Raw genomic sequence first — 25,579 nt, 5'->3', positions numbered from 1 at the left:
GACGAGGACGCCAGCAACGGAACAGGTAAGTATAAAACTTTTTATAACTTCTGCATGGCTCATAATTAATGCACAATGTACATTACAAAGTGCATTATTATGGCCATGCAGAAGTGTACAGACCCACTTGCTGCCTCGGGACAACCCCTGTTGTCTGTTGTAATTGTTCAGAGGAAACGAGGATCCCATTCATGAATAGATGCTCTAAGTAGGTCACCTCATAATCAATCCAGTACCTCACATCAGGAAGATTCAAAAGGGGCTTTCAACAGTGGCCCCCTTGTACCCTTTTACCTGTCGACCCACTTTCCACATTGGAGCGGCCAGTTTATGTATAGGTATCTATTGCCCAGCTTATAGATCGGGGCATTTCGGGGCATTTCAACACCACCCAGAGGGATATCTCTGACAAAAGGTACATCAGGTGGTGCTCACTGTTTGCTAGAGGGCTGTCCAAGAGCAAATATCTTAACTGACCCACCACATAATAAAGTTAAAATCAGATAGTGTCATGCCTGCCATCTTTTAAGGGCGTTGCAGGGTTTCTAACTTTAGGCATTCCAACTGTTGGCACGTGCCTTCCCCCACACAAAAGAGGACAGTAAGGAATTGACTATGTTAAAAAAACGTTTGCACTACTATAGTGTCTCTATAGTGTGCTCCAAGCTATACAGAAATTTTGGAAGCACAATCATTGTGATGAATTTCATTCTCCTCCCAACCAACAGAGGTAAGGAACTCCATGCTTTAAATTTACCTTTAAGAAAGTTGAGTAATGTGGTAATATTTAGGTCATACTTATGAGTATAGTCTCTAGAGACATGCACACCTAAGTACCTGAAGCTGGAAATCATACCAAGATGATATCTCTTCACCTATAGACCATCCTTTTACCTGCAAGGGCATAAAGGTGGACATTTACCAGTTTATATACAAGCCAGAAAAGCGTCCAAATAACTGAATAGTTTACGGAAGGAATTTTCATGGGTCAGATAGGAATAGAATCATATCGTCCACATATAGACCAATGCCGTCTTCCCTACACCCAATGCTAACACCCAAATAATTAGGGTCAAAACTATTAAAATTTTTACAAAATTATGGCCAGGTGGATCTGTCCATGATAAGGCATCTACTTAAAAGTTCTACCACTGTTAATTCACAGCGTTCCAGGACCAATTTATAGCCATGTACCTGCTGACCCTGGATTGTTGGACCTTTATATAGATCCTGTACTTCAAGCCTGATCACTGCCCCCTGGAGTTTTGGAGAGGGTGTCAATTAGAACTCTGAAAAGTGGCAACCAGGACAACTGCCATTACAGCTCTCACACGGGTGGACACCCATCATTTCAAGACTTTTGCAGTGAAACATCACTCTCACTAAGCCAGTTTGCAATTCTGGACTATAGGAACGCTAGATTAAAACGCCTTTCCAAAGTGGGAAGACATCTACATTAGTATCCACACAACTAAAATGCTGACTCGAATTACCAGAATGGGATGTGATGGTGGGGATCTCTGGTATACGGCACATTGGGGATAAATGCTTCAATCTACTCTTCTGCTCTATATGTATAGATTGTGATACCACACGATGGGAAGAAAATGGCATGCTTACTCTTCAGGATGTGTAAATGCTCCAAGTTCAGTCATTCTTATGGTGTTTTTAGTTATTACATATTTTATAATGTTGATTTCTACCTTCTTCAGGTTTTCCTGGTGTTCCAGGGTTTCAAGGTATTCCAGGGTTTAAGGGGGAAAAAGGAGACCCTGGAAGACTAAGTTATGGACAAAAAGGAGTCCCAGGAAGAGATGGTCCAACAGGGCCACCTGGCCCCCCAGGACCACCAGGACCCCCAGGTACCATCTGTTTACTATGCCATTATTACCAATAATTGTAATCTTGCAGAATATCCTAATGACAAGCGACGCAAAGTGATGCTGCCTTTTCAAATTAGTTGATCCCTTGTTTTGCTAACAGTATATTTAGTTGGTCCAGTATTTTTAAGGAGCAACTGAACAGAATGAATATGACGTTTATGTCACACAGCCATTTGATAACTCTTATGCTAGGTAAAGCATTCTTCACTTTAGGTGAGATGTCTCATTGACCCTTCTAGTCTCTGTAATGTCTCTATGTTGTGAGCAGTTCACTGTAGCAGAAGTGCCATTAGCACAAAGCAGGCATGGTTCTTATTCTTAACCCCAATGTTGACGGCCAATACCAATTTTTACTAACTTTACTTATGGGCTTTAAACTTGCACATACATCTTTTTAAGCCAGTCACTTGACCAAGTACTGACAGCCAGGCTCCTGCTCTAATTGCCAGGAAAGGAGAAACCTCAGATCCTGTCAGTTTAACCCTTTACATGCTACAATCAGTAGCGCTGCAGAATAAGTTGGCGCTATACAAATAAACATTATTATTATTATAGCAACTGCAGCATGTTAGCAGATGTCATGGGGAATTGGGCTCTCTCTGTCATCCATCGGCACCCTGCCATGCGATCGCAAGGTACCAATAGGTTCCCATAGCAGCCATGTAACTCAGTCTATTAGACCCCACCTCCAAGGAGTCTAATAGGCTGCTGTCATAGGCTTAGTATAATGCAGTACATAAGTACTGCAGTGTACTATCCTAGCGATTGAACAATCACATCTTCAAGTTCCTATAGGGGGGTAAATAATTGTGGCAAAAAAATACAATAAAGTTTAATTTAAAGTAGTAGAAAACCCCATTTTAAATAGATAAAATTTCTTTTTTTTAAAAAAAAAAGCTAAGTATTATGGGTACTACTGCGTTTGTAATGACCCTAACAATTAAGATATTTTGTTATTTATCTGGCACAATAAACATCATAAAAATAATTTTTAAAAAAGTTATGGCAAAATTGCTATTTTTTTTTTGGTTTGCCTCTCACGAAATGTAATAATAAGCAATCCAAAAGACATATATTACTCAAAATGGTGCCAATAGAAACTACAACTGTTTCTGCAAGACCTCGCAGAGCTCCAGTGTCAGAAAAATGAAGATTCTATGAGCCTTAGAATACAATGATGTAGATTCAATTGTTTTTCTTTAAAAAAAGTGTTTTTATTGTGCCGAAGTAGTAAAAAAAAACAAAAAAAACTCGATGTTACAGTAATTGCACTGATCCAGATAAGAACATTATCATGCCGTAAAAACAAAACCCCAAAACAATGGCAGAATTTCCGGATATTTTTTTCACCTCCCCCTCAAAAAAACCTAACAAAGGTCATACAACACATTAAATGTACCCCAGAGCGGTGCGATTAGAATGTCGAACTTGTCCCCATTAAAACGAGCCCTCGTCTGGCTATGTCAATGAGTTATGGCGTTTCAAATGCTGTGCTAATCGTCATACAGCACCTCCATTGATTTCAATGGGGCTTCGCAGACCTGCGCTCGAACGCAGTGTTTCTGACACCGTGATTTTCGATCGCTGTCTGCTCTGTTTTTGCACGTTTTAGCGCTCATTAACGCAATCATCACCCATCACAATGATGGGGTGCGTTTAAAATCACTGTCAAACACTGTGACATGTGTTAAAAAAAAACGCTGCTCGAAATTGCAGTAAAATGCTCCAATTTTGACCTCAGCGTTTCGTGAACGCGTGTGAGAGCGGCCGTAGGGTTGTAAAAGGACAATTCTCTGTTCTTATATTGATCGTTTATAGCTTGCAATGCAGTCTTAGATTTTGACTTGCGGCTGCATATTGATATTTGCGTATGGTTTGGTTATAGCGCAGTAAACGTAGAAGAGGAGGAAGATCAGCATGTTGGCTGCACACTTAGGCTGCCGTCACGAGACGCACAAATACCAACCCCATTCTTTTTGATGGGGTCATACACATGAGCGATGTTTTCTTGTATTACACCACGATGCAATACGGGAAACAAATCGCGGCATGCCCTATCTTTCTACATGCTCTGGCATCGCAGCGCCCATTGTTTTCAACATCGCACCACGTGCTAGCTGCACACAATGCGAGGTCTCCCTTTGAAAACAATGGCAGAGGATTGCACGGCGGAGGATCGCGACTTTCCCGAAGTGCTGCGAGGCTGTTTTGACATAAAAACCTCCTCGCATCCACACGGAATTCACATGTTGGCGAGCGTGATATGGAGCCATGATTCACGGCCCATATCGCAGTCGTACAGTTACTCTTATTGTTCTTGTTAGCGAATGAAATTGTGTGAATGAACCTGCAGTAAACATACTTGTTTGTAAAAGAAATAAACACAATTTTGCTTTTTTTTGCTTCTTATTCGTTTTCATTTAGGTTTTGGTGCAGGACGACTCGGGAGTGGTGAGCCGGGAGTACCGGGAGAAAAAGGATTGCCAGGGCCACCAGGAACTATTGGATCCAAAGGATTTAAAGGTGCCATTTTATTTAGCTTATCTTACACCTTACAATATTGTAATGAAATTCATCCAGCCCGTCTGCCTAAAGGTGGTCAGACTAGTTGTCCTATATGTAGAGTCTTTGGGTGTTCTGGTCTTCTTTCTTGCCCCTTCAATGGTGGTTGGATTTGCCTGCAAGGAGAAGAGTAAGAGCCAAGAGGATACCAAACCAAAGGAAGAATATTTGTGTAATAGCAAATTAAGAGTCAATTTGTTGTGTTTTTCTTCTATCTCTCTACAGTATTTATGAAGTAGTAATAGAAAGCCGGTCCCAGGACGGCGACTGTAATCTACATGTATACATGTGGCCCACCCTGTAGATGCAATAGCGATAATGAGTGTTGAGTAGCTACATAATATGTACACATGGGGACAGAGTTGATAACAAACCATACCATATTGGGCTAAGATGTGTGTGTGTATATATATATATTAGATTGTCTCTGGAGAAATACTTTATATTAACCTATTAAGGACCAGGCACGGTAAATATATGGCGCCTGGTCCTGAGCCCATAATAAAATTACGGCGGTGCTTTAAGCCTTCTGTCTCTGCAATCAATTAGAGGCAGGACGGGTTATCAGCTATTAGTAACAGCTGATAACCCAGAGGAGAAGGCAGAAGGGTTTTTTAACCCTTTCTGCCTTTTCCTTCCCCAAGTACACAGTGCTCAATGAGCGCTGTGTACTAGAAAGTGAAAGTGAAGGGTGTCTTCCACTACGGGATGCGGGGGGGGGGGGGGTCACATGACCACCGGGGTTCCCTGCTACAGCAGAGCCGGAGGGTCATAGTAGACCCTGGCCAGCTCTGCCAGTGACTGTTGTCACTACAGGGGTTGTTTCCACTGTAACTGGGGCTCCTATGATGCCCCAGCTACAATGGGAAAGTGTCAAACAAAAAAAAAAAAAATGAATGTCCCCCAGAGGTCTTATATGAGATCATGGGGGACACAGATATTAAAAAACATAATTACATACATAAGTAAATAAAAATTACAGAATAAAACAGCAGTATATACATAAGAAAGAAGATAACCCAAAGCTGACGCCAGCCAAAACAGTCGCCGTATGCGCCCTGTAATCCAAAACTATACATATTATATATCAAAATGTCTGAAACAAATCGGGGAACCCCTTCCTGTACTTTATTTTAGCATAAATATACAAAATTTTAAAAAACTAACTGTAAATGTTTTAAAAAAATCTTTTTTTTAGCATTTGACCCCCTATAAATCTAAAAAACGGGAAAAAAAAGTCAGTGAAAAAGATATTTTAAAAAATTACCCTATATGTCATGGAAAAAAAAACACACTAGAAATATTTTTGGTAGCTAAAGGAAACAAAATAGGGCGGTAAAACCACCACATGAGTAAAATCCCTAAAAAGTGCCTGGTCCTTAAGGTTAAAAACAGCCTGGTCCTTAAGGGGTAATGATACTATACCAAAACCATTTCTGTGCAGGACTGTCATGAGCTTTTATGTTTTCCTTTTTTTAGGATCTTTTGGTGACTGTGCATGTGGCGGTGGTATTAATGGCAATGGAAGAGTTGGAGACCCCGGACCTGCAGGCCCACCGGGTAGTGATGGATTTCCTGGATTTGAAGGGCAGCCTGGCGATCCCGGTAGACGAGGATCAGAAGGAGCACGAGGACCCCCTGTAAGCAGTTTTCCTATAATGTGACTAATCAAGGGTAAACGAGGTTTTCTGTTTTATAAAAATGTAAGTAAGAAATTACTAACTTATAAAATGACTATTACTTCTTGAAAATCCTAGTACACTGTTTATTATTCACCTAGACAGCAGAACCCTTCAAGGGCTTTTCCTTGACCTAAACATTGATGGCCATTAACGTTTGGAATAGGTCACTAATGTCTGATTGGTGGGGGTTTAAATCAGCAGAATGAATAGGCCGCTTCCCTCCTGCACAGATGGCTATACCTGTTAAGGCTACTTTTTCCGAAAATCAGACGGAAATAGGACTCATTCATTTGACTGGATGTATGCAGATGTTTTTCGCCCTTACCATTTTGATTAGAATTTATTTTGTATAATGACAATATTTGTTTTCTTACCCTTAGGGTTCCCCAGGTCAATCTGGTGCTCCAGGACTAAAGGGCGGAAAGGGAGATCCAATCTTTCCCTCTGGCAGAGGTGCACGTGGAGACCCAGGATCTGTTGGGCTTAGAGGTGCCCCCGGACCTCAAGGAAACCCAGGAAGAGATGGATTGCCGGGGTTTTCTGGTCGAAAAGGCGCACCTGTAAGGTTTCATGGGACTGTGATGCTATTGGAACATACATTAGCTAAATACATGTATAAACCACGTTCCTTAGAATGATTGGAATTTGCATTATAGTGCTTGGTGGAGCCATATACAGTTAACATAACTTAGTTGAACCAGCTGATTATAGAGGATTGGCCAAGGATTCAATGTGTGTGGCATCCTACGAATTCTCCCCGATGGCAGATGTTAGGCTAAAGAGGGATCAGGCATGTTGGATTTCAACCTGCCGTTCCTTTGTTCTCATGGAAAATAAGTGCTGCTAGAGGCAACAGGTTGCAGATTATTCCCTTCTCTCCGTTGAAATAAGCATGCATGCTCAACGAAGCATCTACTGCATGGTTAAGGTTAAGTAGGGAAAAATAGCTGTTGTCGATCAGAGACAATTATGTCATGTGTATGGTCATAGCTGTCAAAATTCACTATCAAGAAGACCATCTAGTCTGAGGGCTCAGTCACACGGGCACCGATCCACCTGTGTTCCTGCACGATACAACCGCTGCACTGCAGGTGCGGACGACTCTCTGCACCGGCCAACAGAAAGAACACATGGCCGGCAATGGAGCTGGTCATGCAGAGAGTTGTCCGCGGCCATCTTATGATGTAGGAACACGGGCGGATCGTCGCCCGCGTGACTGAGCCCTGACTGTAAAATGTGTTTGTTGCTCTTGTGCTGTTTTTAGTATTTTTACAATTAAAAATCAGTATCTTTGAACACCTAATGGTTTACATTAGAGAAAAATTACCTTCGATTTTACCTTTACTGTTTAATGAAATCACAGTATGGCCAAAGGCAGTGTCAAAATATCTAAACTCAATCCCTGGGGACACCCCTAAAACATCACTTTTAATAAATAATGCGTATAAAAATGGGCTAATAGGACGAACAAGACGAACAAAATACAAAAAAAATATACAAAAAGCACAGAAATGGTCCAGGTTACTAGCAATCCCAGATCATCTGCTACTCATAAGAGGACTCATAGGGGACAGCAATGACCAAAAACAGCTGAAAAACAACAGTAAATATAGCTTGATAACTCTGATGAAGTGCAATGCCACGGGGTCAACTAGTAACCTGGTCTGTTTTTGCATTTTTTTGTATTTTGTACGTCTTATCAACCCATTTTTATATGCATTATTTGCATATTTTTTTATGGGTGTCCCCAGTGATTACCTTTACCGTACACAAGCAGGAAGACTGTTATAAGTATCCACTACCTAGTAGGTCATAAGGACAACCCCTTTCATGATATGTTTAGCATCTCAGACCTTGCCCCATTTATGTTACCAGTCCACCAACGTGTACACATAGGCTTGTATGATGGGTGTATGAATATCTTTAGTTCTTGTTTTACATTTCAATATCCAGGGTGAAGGTGGAAATGGCAATCCTGGGGAGAAGGGTTATCCAGGACAACCTGGTCAAAAGGGAAGTCGTGGCGCAAGTGGTTTTCCAGGGGACGGCCTTCCAGGTTTACCTGGTTCTCGTGGGTTTCCTGGTGACCCCGGTTTACCAGGATTGGATGGACGACCTGGTGAGCCTGGACCTGCTGGTATGTATATGGGAAAGCACTTATTTCACAACTATATAGAGTTTTTTAAGCAGTATTTAAGAATTATTTCAAGGAAAGATATTAGTGGTAACTGTCAGTATGAATTGTGGTGTTACTATATTCCTATTGCTCTACTTAAGGGTGCGTTCACATGTCACTGATTTGCTACAGATTTTGTTGAAGATTTGTTGCAGATCTGCAGCAGATTTCACCCTTTCAATTTGAATTTAAATTGAATGCACCCCAAGACAATTACTGTATTTTCATAGATTTTCAGAAACATTACATTTTTAACATAGTATGTAAGGCCGAAAAAACACATATATCCATCTAGTTTAGCCTAGTACTACCCCCAATGTTGATCCAGAGGAAGGCAAAAAAAACAAAACAACAGATCCCCAAAAATTAAGTGGGAGTCGCCAACGAAATCTGGAAGTAAAAGAAACGCCATTGGCCGTCATTATTTTAGATTCTAGGTAGATATACATTGTTAAAAATCAACTTGGACAATAAAAAATAACTGTAGCCAACCTTAGTTTTAAAAAATAACCCATCCTAACTCACTTTACTGGAATAGCAGCATTAGGGCCCCTTCACATTTGCGCTGTAGACAGTGCGCTTTTGCGCACGTTTTTTGTGCATATGGGCCTAAACACATGAAGGTGTTTTTCTCCCCTTATGCAGGCGTGATAATCATGGCCGCCTAACAGAACAAAACAAGACCACTGATTTGAATGGTTTTGTTTTCATTAGTGTTAATTGTACGGGCGAGGAAGGATAGGACTTGCCCTATCTTTTCTGCATGTAGTTAATACTAAGGGTGACTACCCGCTACAGTTTTTTTTCACTGCGAAATTCGCAGCGGTTTTTTTTTTGCAGGGGTCTATGGGAGTTGTAATGTTAAAATCGTGATCGCTCAAAATTGCAATTTACTGCGAAATCGCAATTTTGCGCGATCGCGATGTTAACATTACAAGTCCTATAGACCCCTGCAAAAAAAAAAAAACGCTGCGAATTTCGCAGTGAAGAAAAACTGTAGCGGGTAGTCACCCTTAGTGCGGGAAAGATAGGCAAGGACCTATCCTCTCGCCATTTCTTTCAAACCCCTGTGCTATGGCGCGGAGCTTGAACGGCCAGAGAGAAAAAAAAGCTAATTCAGGCGCAACTACACTCTGTGCTGGCGAGCGTAGTTGAGCATACGGCTGTCTGAAACCGCCCTATAAGGGTGACTACCCACTACAGTTTTTTTTTCACTGCGAAATTCGCAGCGTTTTCTTTCTGCAGGGGTCTGTGGGATTTGTAATGTTAAAATCGCGATCGCGCAAAATCACGAAATCAATGGGTTCTATTATCTGTGTAATGTGCGCGAAAACATCCTCATGTGAAGAGGCCCTTAAACTGTGGTAAGTGCTTGCAGAACCGTCTATGTCATTCGAACATATGCACAGAGCACAGCTGTGTGCATGGGACTCGTCTAGCAGTACAGTAGTCCCTATGGTTCTATGCTACATACCCTGTGGTGTATTTCTGTGAAGGCGGAATATGGCACAATTTTTTCCTCGGATGTCCTATAAACACGAGAGATTAAAAAAAATGCAATACAAAATTGTGGCATTCAGAGGTACAGCATAGCTCCATAGACGTCTATGGGCCATAATAGAGCCCTGTCCAGATGAAAACCTACTGCTATGTAGCATTCTAAAATGTATGTATTAAACAACAAAGTGCAAATATTTCAAAAATATCGAGCAAATGATTAACTATAATCAATGTGATATGTAATCACATAAATGATCTTGTGTTTTATATGCTTTTTAACCTCTTCCTTTCCAGTGCATCTCCATCGCTCAGATATGAACAGTTGCTGTTCTGTCACTTTGTGAATCATTTCCCTGATGTCTTTGTATGATGTTTGCTGAAAGTATTATTTCAGATGCTGTATGGTGATAGATGTGAGCGCCGCTGAACTTGGGAATCCTTTCCAACATACCCGGTGCTCTCGGAGGGTCGCTCTGGTCTATGCTTCTCAAACTTGCATATTTTAATAAAAAACGTTTTGACCTATTCTTCCTGCTTTTGCTTGTTTAATAAATTATATTCATTTTTCTGCTTTTGCATATTTAACTTGTGAAATCAGCCAAATATATTCACTATAATAATGATGTGTTACTAAAGAGTTAATTATTGATCGCTGACTCCAAACTGATATGTAGTCAAGTTGTGTTAGAGGCGCAAAGACAAATCCATGTCAGTAATGAGAAAATGAGGGCTTCTACCCACTAGCGTTTGTTTTTTTTTAACGCTGCGATATCGCTGCGTTTTGTTTTTAAAGGGGCTTTCTAATGTTAAAATCGCATCGCACAAAAATTGCAAGTTGCGATTTTTGTGCGATGCGATTTTAACATTAGAAAGACCCAGCAGCGTCATGTTTGAGTAGACAGGTCAGCTGACTCGGTAGGCTCAGGTGTTCTCATTTAACCCTGCGAAATCGGGCATGTCGCATTTTTTTCCCCGCACTTAAAATGCATGCGTAAAAAAAAAAAAGAAAAAAAAGGGGGTCTAGTCGCTCCACATTCAGATTTTGCGGCCGCAGATGTGCCCGTGTGAGGCCGCCCTAAGGGTTAAAACCAGAGATGAGCGAGTATACTCGCTAAGGCACATTACTCGAGCGAGTAGTGCCTTAGCCAAGTATCTCCCCGCTCGTCTCTAAAGATTCGGGGGCCGGCGGGGGCGGGGAGCGGCAGGGGAGAGCGGGGAGGAAAGGAGGGGAGATCTCTCTCTCCCTCTCTCCCCCCGCTCCCTGCCGCAACTCACCTGTCACCCGCGCCGGCCCACGCATCTTTAAAGACGAGCGGGGAGATACTCGGCTAAGGCACTACTCGCTCGAGTAATGTGCCTTAGCGAGTATACTTGCTTATCTCTAATTAAAACCCAAAGCTTCAATCTTGGGGAAATGCATAAGAAATGCTACAATCCTATACAGATATTTTAACTCAAGGCATCATCATATAGAAACGTGAATATATTTGCGCTGCTGAAAGCTTTCTCTCTTGACGGATCTTCTGGCCTACTGTATTTCTAACCTGTCCTCCTTTGCTTAACTGGTATAGGTGACTGCTGCTGCGGGGACAATGTTGGTAATGGAGACTTAGTCACAGAGGGAGGTGAGAGGAGAGATCCCAGAGGTTGGCGATAAAGACAGCTGTGAGATCCACTTGATCTCCCGCTGCTGCTTAGAACCTCTGGATTTGCATGCATGTTACATCCGGTCATTCAATCCACAGCTTGGTAGACATTGTGAGGAATGTTTCTACACAGTGATGAGCAACCATGTATCCAACCGGCCCGAATCTGACTCCAGTCAGTCATTCCATGAATGCTTTGTGATTGATGAATGGTGTGATAGCCTGCTTTTAGCCTTCTGTTCACAGTGGTTGCTCACTACTGCCACAGGCTTCATGTTGTGACAACGTTTCATCCTGCTTGCTAACTCCTACTAAAGTCATTTGTTTTCATTTTATTTGTAACGTCACGATGGGACTTAATGATTGTTCACTTTTCGTGGTCCAATGATAACTAATGTAGCACTTACAATGACTTATATAGAGGCAACAATCGAATATTGCAATATCGCTCAGTTCAATGTAAATGCTTTGCACCAATTTCCGTAAGCAATTGTAGAAAATGAGACTTTTGGTTACATTTGCAGAATGCTGCTTTATGACTCCAGACTGTTGGGCGCAGTCAAAGTTTAGTTTGAAATAGACTCGTTAGTGTTGAGGATTACTTTACAATGTACAAATTAGGAAAGGAGGACAGAACACAATTGTTTTGCAATAAAATGATGGGTTGATTGAAGCTTCAATGTAACAGTAGTCAAAGCAGCAACCTTTTCTATGAATAGCGTCCTTTATGAGGATATTTGTAGATATGAGTCAGAACCGCCGTTGCCATTGGAGCTGCATCTACTCTCATTTCATTACTAGTGAGAGTGCCTCTACAAATGCACAATTATCTGAAGAGGCCTAAAGGCGATGAACACCTTTACAGTGATTTGGTTTAAATCGTAGACCTACTTCCTAAATGTAGCACTAAGCAATAGAGATGAGCGAGCACGCTCGGTTAAGGCAGACTCGAGCATGCATCGCTCTTCTCGAGTAACTGCATACTTGTCCGAGAAAATTCGGGGAGGAGGAAGGGGCGGCAGGGTGGAGCAGGGGGTTATGGGGGGGGGGGGGGGGAGAGAGAGATCTCTCTCACTCCCTCCCCCTCGCCGCCCCCCGAATTTTCTCGGAGGAGTATTTGCTCGCTCGAGTAACTGCCTTAACTGAGGGTGCTCGCTTATCTCTATTAATCAATCTTCTAAATAGCTTTCTTTGAATATTCCCTACCATTTCTGTGCAAATCTTCACATACATGGAACCTTCTCTTAGGCTGCCTTCACACTGGTGAGGAAATCGTGCAAGATTTGTGCATTGCGAGGTGCACAAATATGGAACCCATTCTTCAGAATGGGTTCATTCACATTAGTGATGTTTTCCTGCTATGTAGGAAACACATAGCAGCATGCCCTATCTCTCTGAGAGATCAATCATTGTTTTCAATGGGGCTGGTAGCAGCATTGCTGGCCCCATTGAAAGCAATGGGAGAACTCTGTAATCCTCTGCCACAGCTGTGACAGACACACCGGGGGACTCCCTTCATCCCTGCAGTGATGCAAAGGTGTTTTCACATGTTGGCAAGTGATTCACGGCCCGATATCACATTCGCCAGTGTGAAGGAGCCCTTAGTGTTAGGGTCATTGATTGAATGATGAATGATAATTTGCTCGCTTATCATTCATTGTTCATTCTATGCAGGCATAAAAATCGTTGTTCGGCATTTAGTAGTCGTTCCATGTAAAGATTAATCTTTCGGTCATTCGCAAACCATTCCCAGGCATTCCCAAACTGCCCCAACAGACCAACGATGGAATGAACCAGCTATGACCAAAAAATAAGGAAACCATTTAAATGATTATCTTCACATGTAAACGGACGACTTTTGAAAGCAAACTACTCTTTCACTCGGTTCGAGAATTAATTTCTCCATGTAAAAGGACCCAAACAGATAGCAATAGGGACAGGGAGGAGGTACATTACAGATTAGAACGTGGAGAGAGAGTAAAGCATCCAGTTCTTCAGGGAGGGCAGATCACACAGGCTGTATTGTATCAAAGTGTAGATTGGTAGAAGAGCATACATTGCAGACTGCAGGGGGAGGGAGGAATCACACAGGCTCTGTATGTGTAGAGATAATGGTGAGTTCCTACATCAGACTTTACAGAGGAAGGGAAATCACATACTTCTCAGGGCTATAGAAGGGGATAGTGGTACAGGGATGAAGCTGTGCTTATACATGAGAGCTACTGAAGACTGCAGCATCCTGGAAGCACATAGCTCACATTCATCACGTATTACTGGATGCGTAAAATATGCCCAAATGAAAAAATTCTGAAATTAGGAATATGTGGGCGTCATTTCAGGGGACTGAAAATGAATAAAGGAATGAAAATTACGGTCTGAGGCCTCATTCACACAAAGAGCTACATGCGCAAAAATCATGTGCGTAAAGAACTCGTGGCTATTAGAACAAATGGTTTCTTATGGGAACATTCAGATGGTTTTTGCATGTCTAAAATTCCTTTATCTGAACGTTCCCATAGGAAACCATTGGTTCTAATAGCCGCAAGTTTTTTAGCCTTGTGAATTTTGCGCGCGTAGGTCCCCGTGTGAATGAGGCCTCAGACTGAAACTCAGTGCAATGTTTTCTTTAAGCCTTTCCAATCCACTGTCTGACATCTTCCAACATTTTGATTGTAGCCTGTACAGCTCCGATGTCGGAAGACGTCCGGCAGGGTATTCTTACTGTAAATGACTGGCCGCTCTGTTATCAGGGGCCTTTCTGCCATGTCACATACTGCAGTACTGGCTCTAGCCAGCAGATGGCGCCATTGTAAATTGACAGAAAGAGAAATCCCCCTAGGAAACCCAGAATCCAAAATTGGATTGCAAAGGGTTAACTCAAGGCGTTCATAGCTGTTCAAGTGCATTAACTTTTAGATTTAAAGTATATATGCAATTTTTATCCAAAACAATCCTAAACTATGGGTGGCAATATACTATTTCCGTGTATAGGTTCACTATAAAGTAGCTACTAAACCTAAAAGTAAACAGATTTGCAGTATACCTACAATAGCTTTTGAGCTTTACTTGACTAGGAGAAGATGCTCCTTCACTGCTGTTACAATCCAATTAGGGGAGGGATAGCTCCAGAGTACACGGCTGTGCGAGAACCAAATGAAGTATTGCATTACTAAGTCATTGATTAGTTCAATATTGAACAGTGTTACATTCGCTCCATTGCAGTTACAGACATTATTGCTAAGCAATGGGACATTAGATTGTCAGGTTTATAGCCAGGAAGGTTGTATGTACACTTATTGGCACTTTTGCATCACTTGGGATTCATTCACTGGTCATTTTGATATAAATTCATTATCATAATCATCCATAATGTTTGACCTTTTTTAAATCACAGCTTTAACCCACATTACAGCAGCTTATGCATCAACCATCCAATGCACGTCCATTGTTTTCATCTGCCTCCTACGTTTGGTTGTAGCATGCTGATATATTGTCATTTGTCTGAAATTAATTGATTTGTGTTCTGCTAGGCACGACCTTGCCATGTGTAATTGCTGGAGAAGTTGGAGATCCAGGAATTCCTGGCAGCCCTGGACGTCCAGGTATTTCAATTTTTTTTTTATTTATGGATACTGATACAGTGGTGTCTTGGGTTATGAGTTTAATTTTTTCCGTGATGGAGCTCTTAACCCAAAACACTCATAAGTCAAATCAATTTTCCCCATTGAAATGAATGGAAAAGCCATTAATCCGTTCCGGATTGCGAAGCTCTTCCACTGATTTCAATTGGGATGGCGTTGCCCCATTGAAAGCAATTGGACGCCGCTCCTCGCAGTAATTTTCAGGGAAGGACTTTAAATATAAGCCCTTCCCTGAAAATTATCTCTAGCTGTAATACTGTAAATACTCACCTGTCTGCCGGGGCTCAGGCGCGTCCAGCCGCTGCTTGTTCTCCCTGCACTGCTCTGAAGCTTTTCAGCGGGCAGGGATTAAAAATGCAGGGAGATTAAGCGGAAGCTAGACACGCCTGAGCCCCGGCAGTGGCAGACAGGTGAGAATATATTTTTTACTACAGCTAGGGAAGATTTTCAGGGAAGGGCTTATATTTAAAGCACTTCCTCAAAAATCAGTGCAAGGGTTGCGGGCAGGCCATTGCTTTCAATGGGGCCACCGGCAGCAGCGGCGGCTCCCTTGAGAGCAAGGCTCTAAACCCAAGTTTTTGCTCTTAAATCAGAGCAAAAATTCAGGAGAGAGCCTGCTCTCAAGTCAAAAAGCTTGTAATCTGAGACACTGTTAACCCAAGGCATCACTGTATATATTTCTTAAGTAACTATGGATTGATTTTTTTATCGAGTGTTTTTTTTTTTTATAAGAAGATAATTAATGAACTTGAATTTTCTGTTGCTTAGGTCCTAAGGGTGAAAATGGATTCCCAGGAGCTCCTGCACCACGTGGCTTTGATGGTGCCAAGGGACAACAAGGTAGTCCAGGATTTGGTGGATTTCCAGGACCTCCAGGTATGAGCCAAGTATCCATTTCATTTAGAGATTGATAAGTAATGTAATTTATTTCTTAAAGGTGTGCTTAATTTGTTTTTCAGGTTTTACCGGACCCCGTGGGAATGGAGGACCTATTGGATTTCCTGGCTTGGATGGTATTGATGGACTACCAGGAAACCCAGGAATCCCTGGTTTGCCTGGTTTTAAAGGAGAACGTGGTGAAGTTTTGGGTGCCGAACCTGGTGCTCCTGGTGAGCCTGGAAGACCAGGTGTCATAGGAGATAGAGGAATTAGAGGGGATCCTGGTTTTGATGGACAGAAAGGTAATTAGAAAGTGCGTTTTAATGTAATTTGTGAAATTTAGATACATACATTGCAAGGTGGCCGTGTGCATTAAAGTTTAGATGTCCGGTCAATAGCACGGACTGGGCTGCTATATCAAGCACTATAACTACATGGCCATACCCGGTAAACAATGAAGAGGCAAGCAGCACTTGACCAGTGGAGCTACGATTTTTCCTCTGCGAGCTGTAATAGGGCAGACGCTTAGCTCCGCCCATGTCCTGCCCTTGTCCATAGCCATCAATGGGAGGAGGTGGGACGGATCGGTGCTTAGCTCCACCCCCACTGTACGTCCTTGACTGCATTAAACACTTTAACCAGCATTCAATATAGTTTTTCTTTTCTTGAGAAGACCAACTGCTTAGAAATTCATTTTTTTTCTGTAGTTTTGGGTGGTTGTCTCACTATATTTGCTTCTAATGCTGAGTTTGCTTTTGGTTTCTGTCTAATAGGTTTAGATGGAAGCCCAGGACTGGTGGGTGTTAAAGGGGAAAAAGGTAATCCAGGATTTCCTGGCAGACCGGGTCCCAGAGGAATACCTGGATTCGGAGGTGCAGCTGGTACTATAGGACAACGAGGTCCTGTGGGAGATCCTGGATTTCCCGGATCACCAGGTATGTGAACAAAAAGTTAGAAAAGATGTCCTGAATGTTGTACAAGGTTTTAAAATTCAACTATGATCAGGCTGTTAGAAATGTAAAAAGACTTCTATGGCACCACTAATCATAATTGGAAAACTTAAGTTGTGATGTGCTTGGATAATAAAGTTTATATCCGTATCTCAGGTGAAATAATGGAATGGCTTGGTAAGTAAACCAGTCAGTCCAAAGACTTGTTCAAATGTGACTTGTAGAATGATTCTTTTATTTAATGTATTTGCTATTATTATTCACTTATTATAGTTTAGGTGACATAAGTGTAATCTGAGAAATAATAGTTACCTTCAGAGCAACATAAAAGACAAACATCAAATATCAAAAATTGGAAAAGCAGCAGATCTCTGGATAACGAGTGACAACAATTCATTGGAAAACCAGTTGTGTAATGGTTGCATTGGTTCTACCAATCAAGAAGGCAGCCTATGTAGTGCAAGCAGAAGTAAGCAGAGCAGTAGCAAATAGCTCACAGCATACGGGAGGCCGTAAATAATAATGCAAGGAAACCGACTTCACGTGATAAGAGAAGTCAGGCATACTTAAGAACAGCATAACATTACTTAATCTGTGAAATACCATTGTGGTGGGCGAGATATATGTAAATGTTATAACATAGCTACATAGTCTGGACAAAATGCAAATGTTAAGCTTTCTCAGTATGACAGGGATGAGAGTGCTAGTTAAGACATAGTAGCATGGTTTGTAAGACTACATTTAGATGGAACAGTTACATAGTATGTTAGGCTGAAGGGAGACAATGTCCATCTGGTTCAGCCACCCCTTGTCCAATGTCCATCTGGTTCAGCCACCTCTGGTTCCACCTCCCCTTGTTGATCCAGAGAAAGGCAAAAAACCCAATGAGGCAGAAGCCAATTTAGCCTATTTTGGGGGGAAAAATTCCTTCCCGACTCCATAGTAGCAGTCAGAATAATCCCTGGATCAACGTTTGAAAGTTCCTGCCTGACTCCAAGACCCGGTTGTTGGTCAAAAAATCGTTCAACCAAGCCAAAGTGAGTGATAACCAATTAGTCTAAACACGAGTCAATGACTGAACGCCCAACGATAATCGTGCGCTTCTTGTTCAGTTTCTGCAGGCATAAGAATCATCATTGGCTTGTTCGCTTATCGTCCGGTTTAAATAGCAATTGTTCGGTCCCTCTATTCACCTGTACAGGGACTGAACAATTCTCTTTGAACAAGCCATATTCTGTAAATCCATATTGAGAATGGTATTGGTTGGTGGACACTCTCATGGTAAGAATGATTGCATACCGAAGGCCTGTTAGTACATGGACGTTTCAAGTTCCGTCTTTTGTCTCCTCTCCTGTTTGTCTGAATTTCTGCTTCTGATTTGTAATGATTGTCTAACTCTGATCACTAACCAAAACTCAATCAGATGGCTAAACGCTAATCAAGTTCAGGTACATCCTACTCTACTTACGTGTTATGTTCCATTCCCTTTCTTCCATTGGGTGCTCTCATAGAGAAAATGATTCACTTGTTTTGTTGTTATCTCTCAGCTGGCGATTTCCATTTCATCGTGTGCTATCTTTCATACATTTTGTCTGTTTTTCCTTTATCATGCTTTTATTCCAAATATCACCAATCCTCCATATTTTGATGTCATTCTCTATGGTTTCGGCTTCTTCACATAGGCTGCCAAGGTGAGAAAGTGCTCTCTAGCAAAAAAGCAGATGGACTAACAGCCTAGCTTTTGATGCTGCAGGCATTGACCATACGTGACACCCCTTATTTTATAAACCACTTTACAAGAACCATTGTGCTCATCTGATACAAAAACCATAATGACCGAGAGTTTATTGGGACCTATGAAAATAAACATTCATCATGTAATGCCTGATATGGAAAACTTCCTGTTCTGAAGCAAAGCAGTATTTCATACTTTGGGTCCAAGATCATCAGGTACCTATCTCAGCACATCTTGGCATATTGGCAGGCTCATGGATTGCATTAGGAAGGAAAACTGTGAAAGTTGGAAATTTTTTGTTGAGCCTCGTGTGGCGCAGAGTGTAAGCTCTTGCCTATGACTTGAAGGTTGCAAGTTTGATCCCGGCATGATTCAGGTAGCCGGCTCAAGGTTGACTCAGCCTTCCATCCTTCCGAGGTCGGTAAAATGAGAACCCAGCTTGGTGGGAGGTAATAATTACCTGAAAGCGCTGCGGAATAAGTTGGTGCTATACAAATACCAAGATTTTTTTTGTATATGCTTCTTGCAGTAGACATTTAAATTATTTTAGATGTTAATGTCCCTGCGTGATGTCATGCACCCATAATGGTGCTCAAAAGAGTGATTAATCCATTCTTTCCTTTTCTTAAAGGGCCACTCTGCCAAAAACACATTTTGCCTGCCCCCCTCACTTGATTGCCTGTCACACTTTGGACGCCTCCTATGCATATTACAGTCACTTCTGTGTAGTACGCCCCCCATAGGATACTTATCAGCCACGATCTTAATGATGAGAGTTTCATTTTCACATCTATCCCATGATGCATCAGCACAGCATTAACTAAAGGCTGTAGCATTTCTGCCTGCTGGGGGACAGTTTAATTATCATTAGCTTCTATATTACCCTAAATAAGCTACAGACCATAAGTATACAGTCAGGAAGATGAGCTCTGATCTCCTATATTATAGCTGTGTGACAGGAGATGTGTGATCACCATCAGTAACTGTGATAGGAGTGTCCGTGTCTCCCTCTAAGTAGTTTGTGTGGTAGATCCATGCAACAGTATAACAAAGACTGAGAATTTGACTAGTAACTGAATACATAACCCCAAGTAAATCTGAGTAGGTCTGAATTCAGATCACCATAGTATGTCAGGAGGATGAACTGTGATCTCCTCTATTATAACTGTGTGACAGGAGCTGTGTGATCACCATCAGTAACTTTCTGTGATAAACTCCATGCAAAGCACCACACAGACTGAGAATTTGACTAGAAAATGAATACATAGCCCAGAGGAGATCTGAGCTGGTCAGGACTGATATCACATGACTATCTAGGAGTTTCAGATGGAAAGGAATAACTAACCAAGGCAACATTAGCTCACTTATATACAATGGCAGATTAAGGAGACCATGGGCCTGCGGCTTTTCTCACAACTTGGCCCCCCCCCCCCCCCAGTAGAATATGCTCTAGTAAAACATAGAATATGCAGCCACAGCAATACCCATTTGGCATGGATCTGCCCCAGATTTAACCCCTTAAATTGTGCAGATCCGTCCACCTCAACACCCGTACCATCTAGTGTGGGTTTTGTGCAGATTTGCTGTGGATTTTTCCCCTGTGTAATATGCACAGCAAATCTGCCATGCATGAACTTACCTCCTCCCCAAATAATTATATATATTCTGTAGGACAACTTTTTATAATGTGGTGGGCTTAGATACAGTGGCTCAACTTTAGTATAAAGTATAACTATAAATAATCATTAACATATAATGCACTGACATACAGGCTCTACATAGGTTCGTGCACACATAGAGGAAATTGGTGTGGATTGTCCACAATGGAAAATCCCACACAAAATCTCAATCAATTCTCCATCAAAGAATACAACAAAATCTGCCCCATTTTTGTGGAATTTGGGTGTGGATCCAAAGCTGATTTCACTCTTTCAATTCAAAGGGGTAAAATGAGCTGTGGATCTGCACTAAAATCTGCATCAAAATCCACACAAAAGGATTTCGATGCGACCTTTGATGCAGAACTGACATGGATTTTGTAACGGATTTTCCACAACTGTAAATCCTCACCAATTTCCACTACGTGAAAACGTACCCTAATAGTGTTTACAGTGCAGTTACCTCCAGTGATCACAGGTTATGTTGTCTTCGTTTAGAGGCACCCGTATTCGGTTTTCTTCTCTCTGGGCTTACAGATTTTATATTCCCTTATGAAAAGAATCCACTCTGCAGTCTATTGAATGTCATGAGATGCAGATTTAACACGGAATTGGTATGCATTCCACGTCAAAATCAGCTGCAAAAATCTATCTGTGAACATACCCTAAGAGATAAGCTGGTCATCAGAACACATCACAGAAATGAGGGGCAGAACTAGACTTCAGCTATAGCAGTCACCTTTTCTGGATGCTAACGATGTTTCCTAGTACTTATATACCCCCCAGTATGTGCAATAGAGCCAAGTGAACAGTTGAATGAACAATAATATAAAGCATGTATCAACACTAGTAATGTAACAAAGTTGCAAAACTAGAAACTCACCAGTAGGCGGTGATGGAGACAAATGGTGATGGTTATCATATGGTGATGGTATCTGTTAATGAAGCAGATGGGGATGGTGAAGAGATAATGACAACTAACAGTAAATTACACTAACTCTAGCTTTCTCTAAGTCTTCCACGAATCTGAATCTGACCTTAACACCAGACACCACTAGCCCTGAATATCCCTAATTGAAACCCAATCTTAAACTCTGAACCTGACAAACAATAAGAGGGCACTGAGACCCAGAGACAAGAAAACCAAACTGAGCAGAGCTGAACTATGAATGAAGACAAGAACAGATACAAACAGGGAAAAAGCTGACAAGGGTAAGGACTAGAGATGAGCGAACCTACTCGGCCACGCCCCTTTTCCGCCCGAGCGCCGCGATTTTCGAGTACCTCCGTACTCGGGTGAAAAGATTCGGGGGGCGCCGTGGGTGAGTGGGGGGTTGCAGCGGGGAGTGGGGGGGGGAGGGAGATAGAGAGGGCTCCCCCCTGTTCCCCGCTGCTACCCCCCGCTCTGCCACGCCTCCTCCCGCCCCCCGGCACCCCCCGAATCTTTTCACTCGAGTACGGAGGTACTCGAAAATCGCGGTGCTCGATCGAGTAATTACTCGAAACGAGTATATTCGCTCATCTCTAGTAAGGACTGAACTAGACAACCACAGGAACAAGACAACACCCACATGCAAAAAGCTAGACTGGAAACAAGATGCTAGAAGTGAGCAAGGAGAACTGGATGAAAAAAGCACATCGCTTATGCTATAACCAGCAACACACTTCTATAGCCATGAATATTTAGAGGAACTATCATGTCCTCACGTCAGCTGCATGCCTTTGTAGCAGTGGCCCTGCTGTCTCCAACAATGTTCCTCCCCCCCCCCCCCCCCCCCCCCCCACTCTCTCCTGCCTCCCATACAGGCTCTTCTTAGTTTCAGTGTGATTGTGTCAAGTGGGTAGTTTTTACTGCTCACTGTAAATCAAGTCTGACATCACCCATTGGCAGTGGGGACTGCATCACCCCGTAGCAGTGGGGACTGCCCACTTTGACACATTCACTGCTCTGAAAACCAAAACTAAGAAGAGCCTTTAAGGAGGAAGGGGGTATGGGAGGAAGAAGATAGACATTTTTGGAGTTAGCAGGGCCACGGCTGCAAACTATGTAACCGACTCTGTTGACATATGGACATAATAGGTCCTTTTTAAAGAGAGGTCAGCCAATAAGTAACTCCTCACCATTTGAGCCTGAACTGCAGTAGTGTGGTGAGTTGACTTACTCCAATTGATCAGTTGTGCGACAGTTGCGTTTCAACTGCCCCGACAACAAACAAAACAGTAGATGACAATATTGCAGGAGAATTCCTGCAGTTCATAACAATCTAGCAGATTTAGACCATTTTCTACTGATTGTCTGATTTTTTCTCATGATACAGATTAATGCAAAAAATGAGACAAGACAACTGAGTAACACATGGGTTTGACACATTGTCATTATGCTACACAATCCCCCCACATATCATAATAGGTAAATAACAGATACACATGTACACTGATGAAAGGCAAATACCCTGAAACAGCTGTCTGTACATGGAGTATGGCTTTGCTTTTAATTCCCAGTCATTGTTCCAAGGCTTGTATAAAGAGTCTAACTTTGGCTTGAAGGAATGCTGCCTTCCAATAGGTGGCACTGTGGAGGTATTATTTCATCTCCATTATATGCATCAAACCTTTTAACGCACACAATTAAGAAAGAAATAGTAAACTATTCCAATCATATCATAAAAAATGTATATGCTTTATTTATATCTTTAAAACATAGTACCCTGTTTCCCTGAAAATAAGACATACCCTGAAAATAAGACATAGCATGATTTTCCAGAATTTTTGAGGATGCAAAATGATTTTTCAGGCTTTTTGAGGATGCTTGAAATATAAGCCCTATTCCAAAATTAAGCCCTGCTAACAGTTAATTTAAAAAGTCAATTTAAATAGTGTCCAGGCAGCTATACATGTAAAAAAGTTAAACCTTTTTGAACAAAAATTAATATAAGACTCTGTCTTATTTTCGGGGAAACACGGTAATAGACACAATCTTTTCAAGAGCAATCTCATACAGAATACCACAAAACAAGGACAAAGTACAAAGTGGGGAATTGTAATCACAGTAAACATGTAAAAGCAACCCAAATTGGGAATAACATACAATAATTACCCCTAATAAAATTGGGTAGATTACAACTTCATGCCAATTAAAGTATTCAAGTGATCTATAATTGTACATTTCCTACCCATAATGTCCACGTTTGTGGCTCCTCGATATGTGTTTGATGATGTTCCATAGGGAATTAGCATGATGTTGATCTATGGCAAATATCTGTGGAAAAGTAGCATTAGATATTTGGGTCATTGAGGGATGCTTGGATGTTGATGCCAAACGAAGGATGTGCACCTTGTCAATAGAAGACAGTATTGGTCAGTCCAGGTCACAGCTTAGGGCAAAGAGTAATCAGGGATTTGATGTTTTAACTTATTGTGTTAACTTCAAAGAACATCCGTAAATACCAAGTTGTTTAGAAAAGGCCTCATATCTAATGTATGACCAAGTTTTTGGCCAGTTGCTAATTTTACTGATAGTAGAAACCAAACAGTTGCCCAGTGCCCATTTTGCCATGTTTATTGACCTTACTGGTCTATGTAACAATATCATTAGCAAATCTTGTCAGGTGCATCTATATATCAGAGCTCAAAAGTACACTTTGTGATGACCTTCAGAGACAATTCAATAGCTGCAGTTATCATGTAGAGCATGTACACGCAAAATCATCTCCTCTACCCAGAATTTGAAATACTGCTTAAAGTTTCACCGATTTCAGACCAAACATGCTGCCTTGAGAATGTAAGCACGCCACCCTTCGGACAATGGTTCAGCTAAAATGTGCATAAAATGGCATTTACTTATTTTTTTTTAATGCAGGTGTTGGGTATTTCGGATGTACAATTCAACTTCTCGTCTTATCGAGTCACATATGTATAATATGGAGAACATATCATCATAAGGGGTTTCACTACCGTCAGTTGTAGTGTTATAGGCAGTAATCCTTGCAATAGGTTACTTTTTGTTAGAACACTAATGCTTTGCAGCTAACGTCCCTCCTGCTAGGTGGCTATATGTAGCAGAATGAAGTTCTGCTATTGATCATCTACTTTTTATTAATGGATGATCATCTGCTTCTTTCCATTTAAGCATCCTCTAGAAGTCACCAGTATTTTCCTGTTCTATTCTCTGGTTTCAGGTTATAACATTGTGAATCTTATTTCAGGTTTTCCTGGAACGAAGGGTAATCCTGGAGATCGGGGAGCTCCTGGCCCCATTGGGTCAAAAGGCCGCCCAGGTCCTGATGGAGATGCTGGCCGCCCAGGAGTGTTGGGACCTGCTGGATCACCAGGTCCTAATGGCCGTAATGCTCTACCTGGTTTTCCAGGATCTAAAGGTTGGGAGTTTAAAATAATTTACAATGTGGTAGAAACTGTATATAATAGTAGTCATCTCAAAAATTAAAATATTCTGTACTGTTTTCTTTCATTTCTAGGTGATAAAGGTTCTCCAGGTGTAATTGGCTTTCCTGGAATGCCTGGTCAGCCAGGACTTCCTGGTGGTCCAGGATTTAAAGGATTTGATGGATTACCTGGAAGAGAAGGCATTTCTGGATTGGATGGGAGAAAAGGAGAGCAAGGTAATGAAGAAATACGAGAATTTCTTCCAATTAGTGGAAGTTTTCAGTTAAAGACCCAATATCCATGGGCAGATCCGACCTGCGAGTCACCCGCGCAAGATCCGCAAATCAAGCCGCCCATAGGGATACATAGGTGTCACCAAGTGAAATAAAGCATGCAGATTTGATTTGCAGACCTTCTGGTCCAGAAAAACAAATTACAGAATGCTCAATTTCACTGCGAATCCCGCATGGTTGACTTCTATTGGAGTCAATGGAAGCTGTCAGATCCGGACGGAACTGCGGACGGGTTACGGATTCCGCCAGAAAGCAGGACATTTTTAAAAAAAATCTCTACTGCGTATGTGCGGCGGTGTGGTGGCCAGCGCTTCCGCACACATCCTCAGCGAAGACCTGGACAGGTAAGAACTGTCCTCGGCCGCAGGCATGGTCGGATTCTGCTGCGATCTCCCACATGTGGAATCCGTCCCGCCTGTGGACATAAGAACATGACTGTCCTCTGCCATCAGAGTGAGACCCTGTTTCTCTGTATCGCTAAATGGCATGAGTATAGCGATTGCTGTGGGACACATTATAATTAGAGTTGAAGGAACGTACTCTGCCGAGCTTGATGCTCGTTCGAGTATTAGCGTACTCGATGGTGCTCGT

At 41.9% G+C, this 25,579-nt stretch overlaps 1 protein-coding gene across 4 annotated transcripts in view; it reads left to right on the top strand.

Annotated features, from left to right (window-relative positions):
* Positions 1-25,579, top strand: part of COL4A6 (collagen type IV alpha 6 chain) — a 246,693-nt gene that overhangs the window by 194,969 nt on the left and 26,145 nt on the right. For 3 of the 4 annotated variants that reach the window (XM_066581712.1, XM_066581713.1, XM_066581711.1), the window contains 12 exons: positions 1,713-1,862; positions 4,308-4,406; positions 5,925-6,085; positions 6,508-6,687; positions 8,081-8,264; positions 11,375-11,428; positions 14,980-15,051; positions 15,859-15,966; positions 16,050-16,271; positions 16,743-16,904; positions 24,518-24,688; positions 24,788-24,931. In XM_066581712.1, coding sequence (XP_066437809.1) covers positions 1,713-1,862; positions 4,308-4,406; positions 5,925-6,085; positions 6,508-6,687; positions 8,081-8,264; positions 11,375-11,428; positions 14,980-15,051; positions 15,859-15,966; positions 16,050-16,271; positions 16,743-16,904; positions 24,518-24,688; positions 24,788-24,931 — 1,707 coding nt within the window. The remainder of the gene's footprint in view (positions 1-1,712; positions 1,863-4,307; positions 4,407-5,924; positions 6,086-6,507; positions 6,688-8,080; positions 8,265-11,374; positions 11,429-14,979; positions 15,052-15,858; positions 15,967-16,049; positions 16,272-16,742; positions 16,905-24,517; positions 24,689-24,787; positions 24,932-25,579) is intronic. The other variant, XM_066581714.1, reaches the window with a different exon arrangement.

This window comes from Eleutherodactylus coqui, chromosome 10, assembly GCF_035609145.1.
Source record: "Eleutherodactylus coqui strain aEleCoq1 chromosome 10, aEleCoq1.hap1, whole genome shotgun sequence".
In the NCBI taxonomy this organism is placed as follows: domain Eukaryota; kingdom Metazoa; phylum Chordata; class Amphibia; order Anura; family Eleutherodactylidae; genus Eleutherodactylus; species Eleutherodactylus coqui.
Note: the sequence above shows the minus strand (reverse complement) of the source record. Positions and strands in the feature narration are given on the sequence as shown.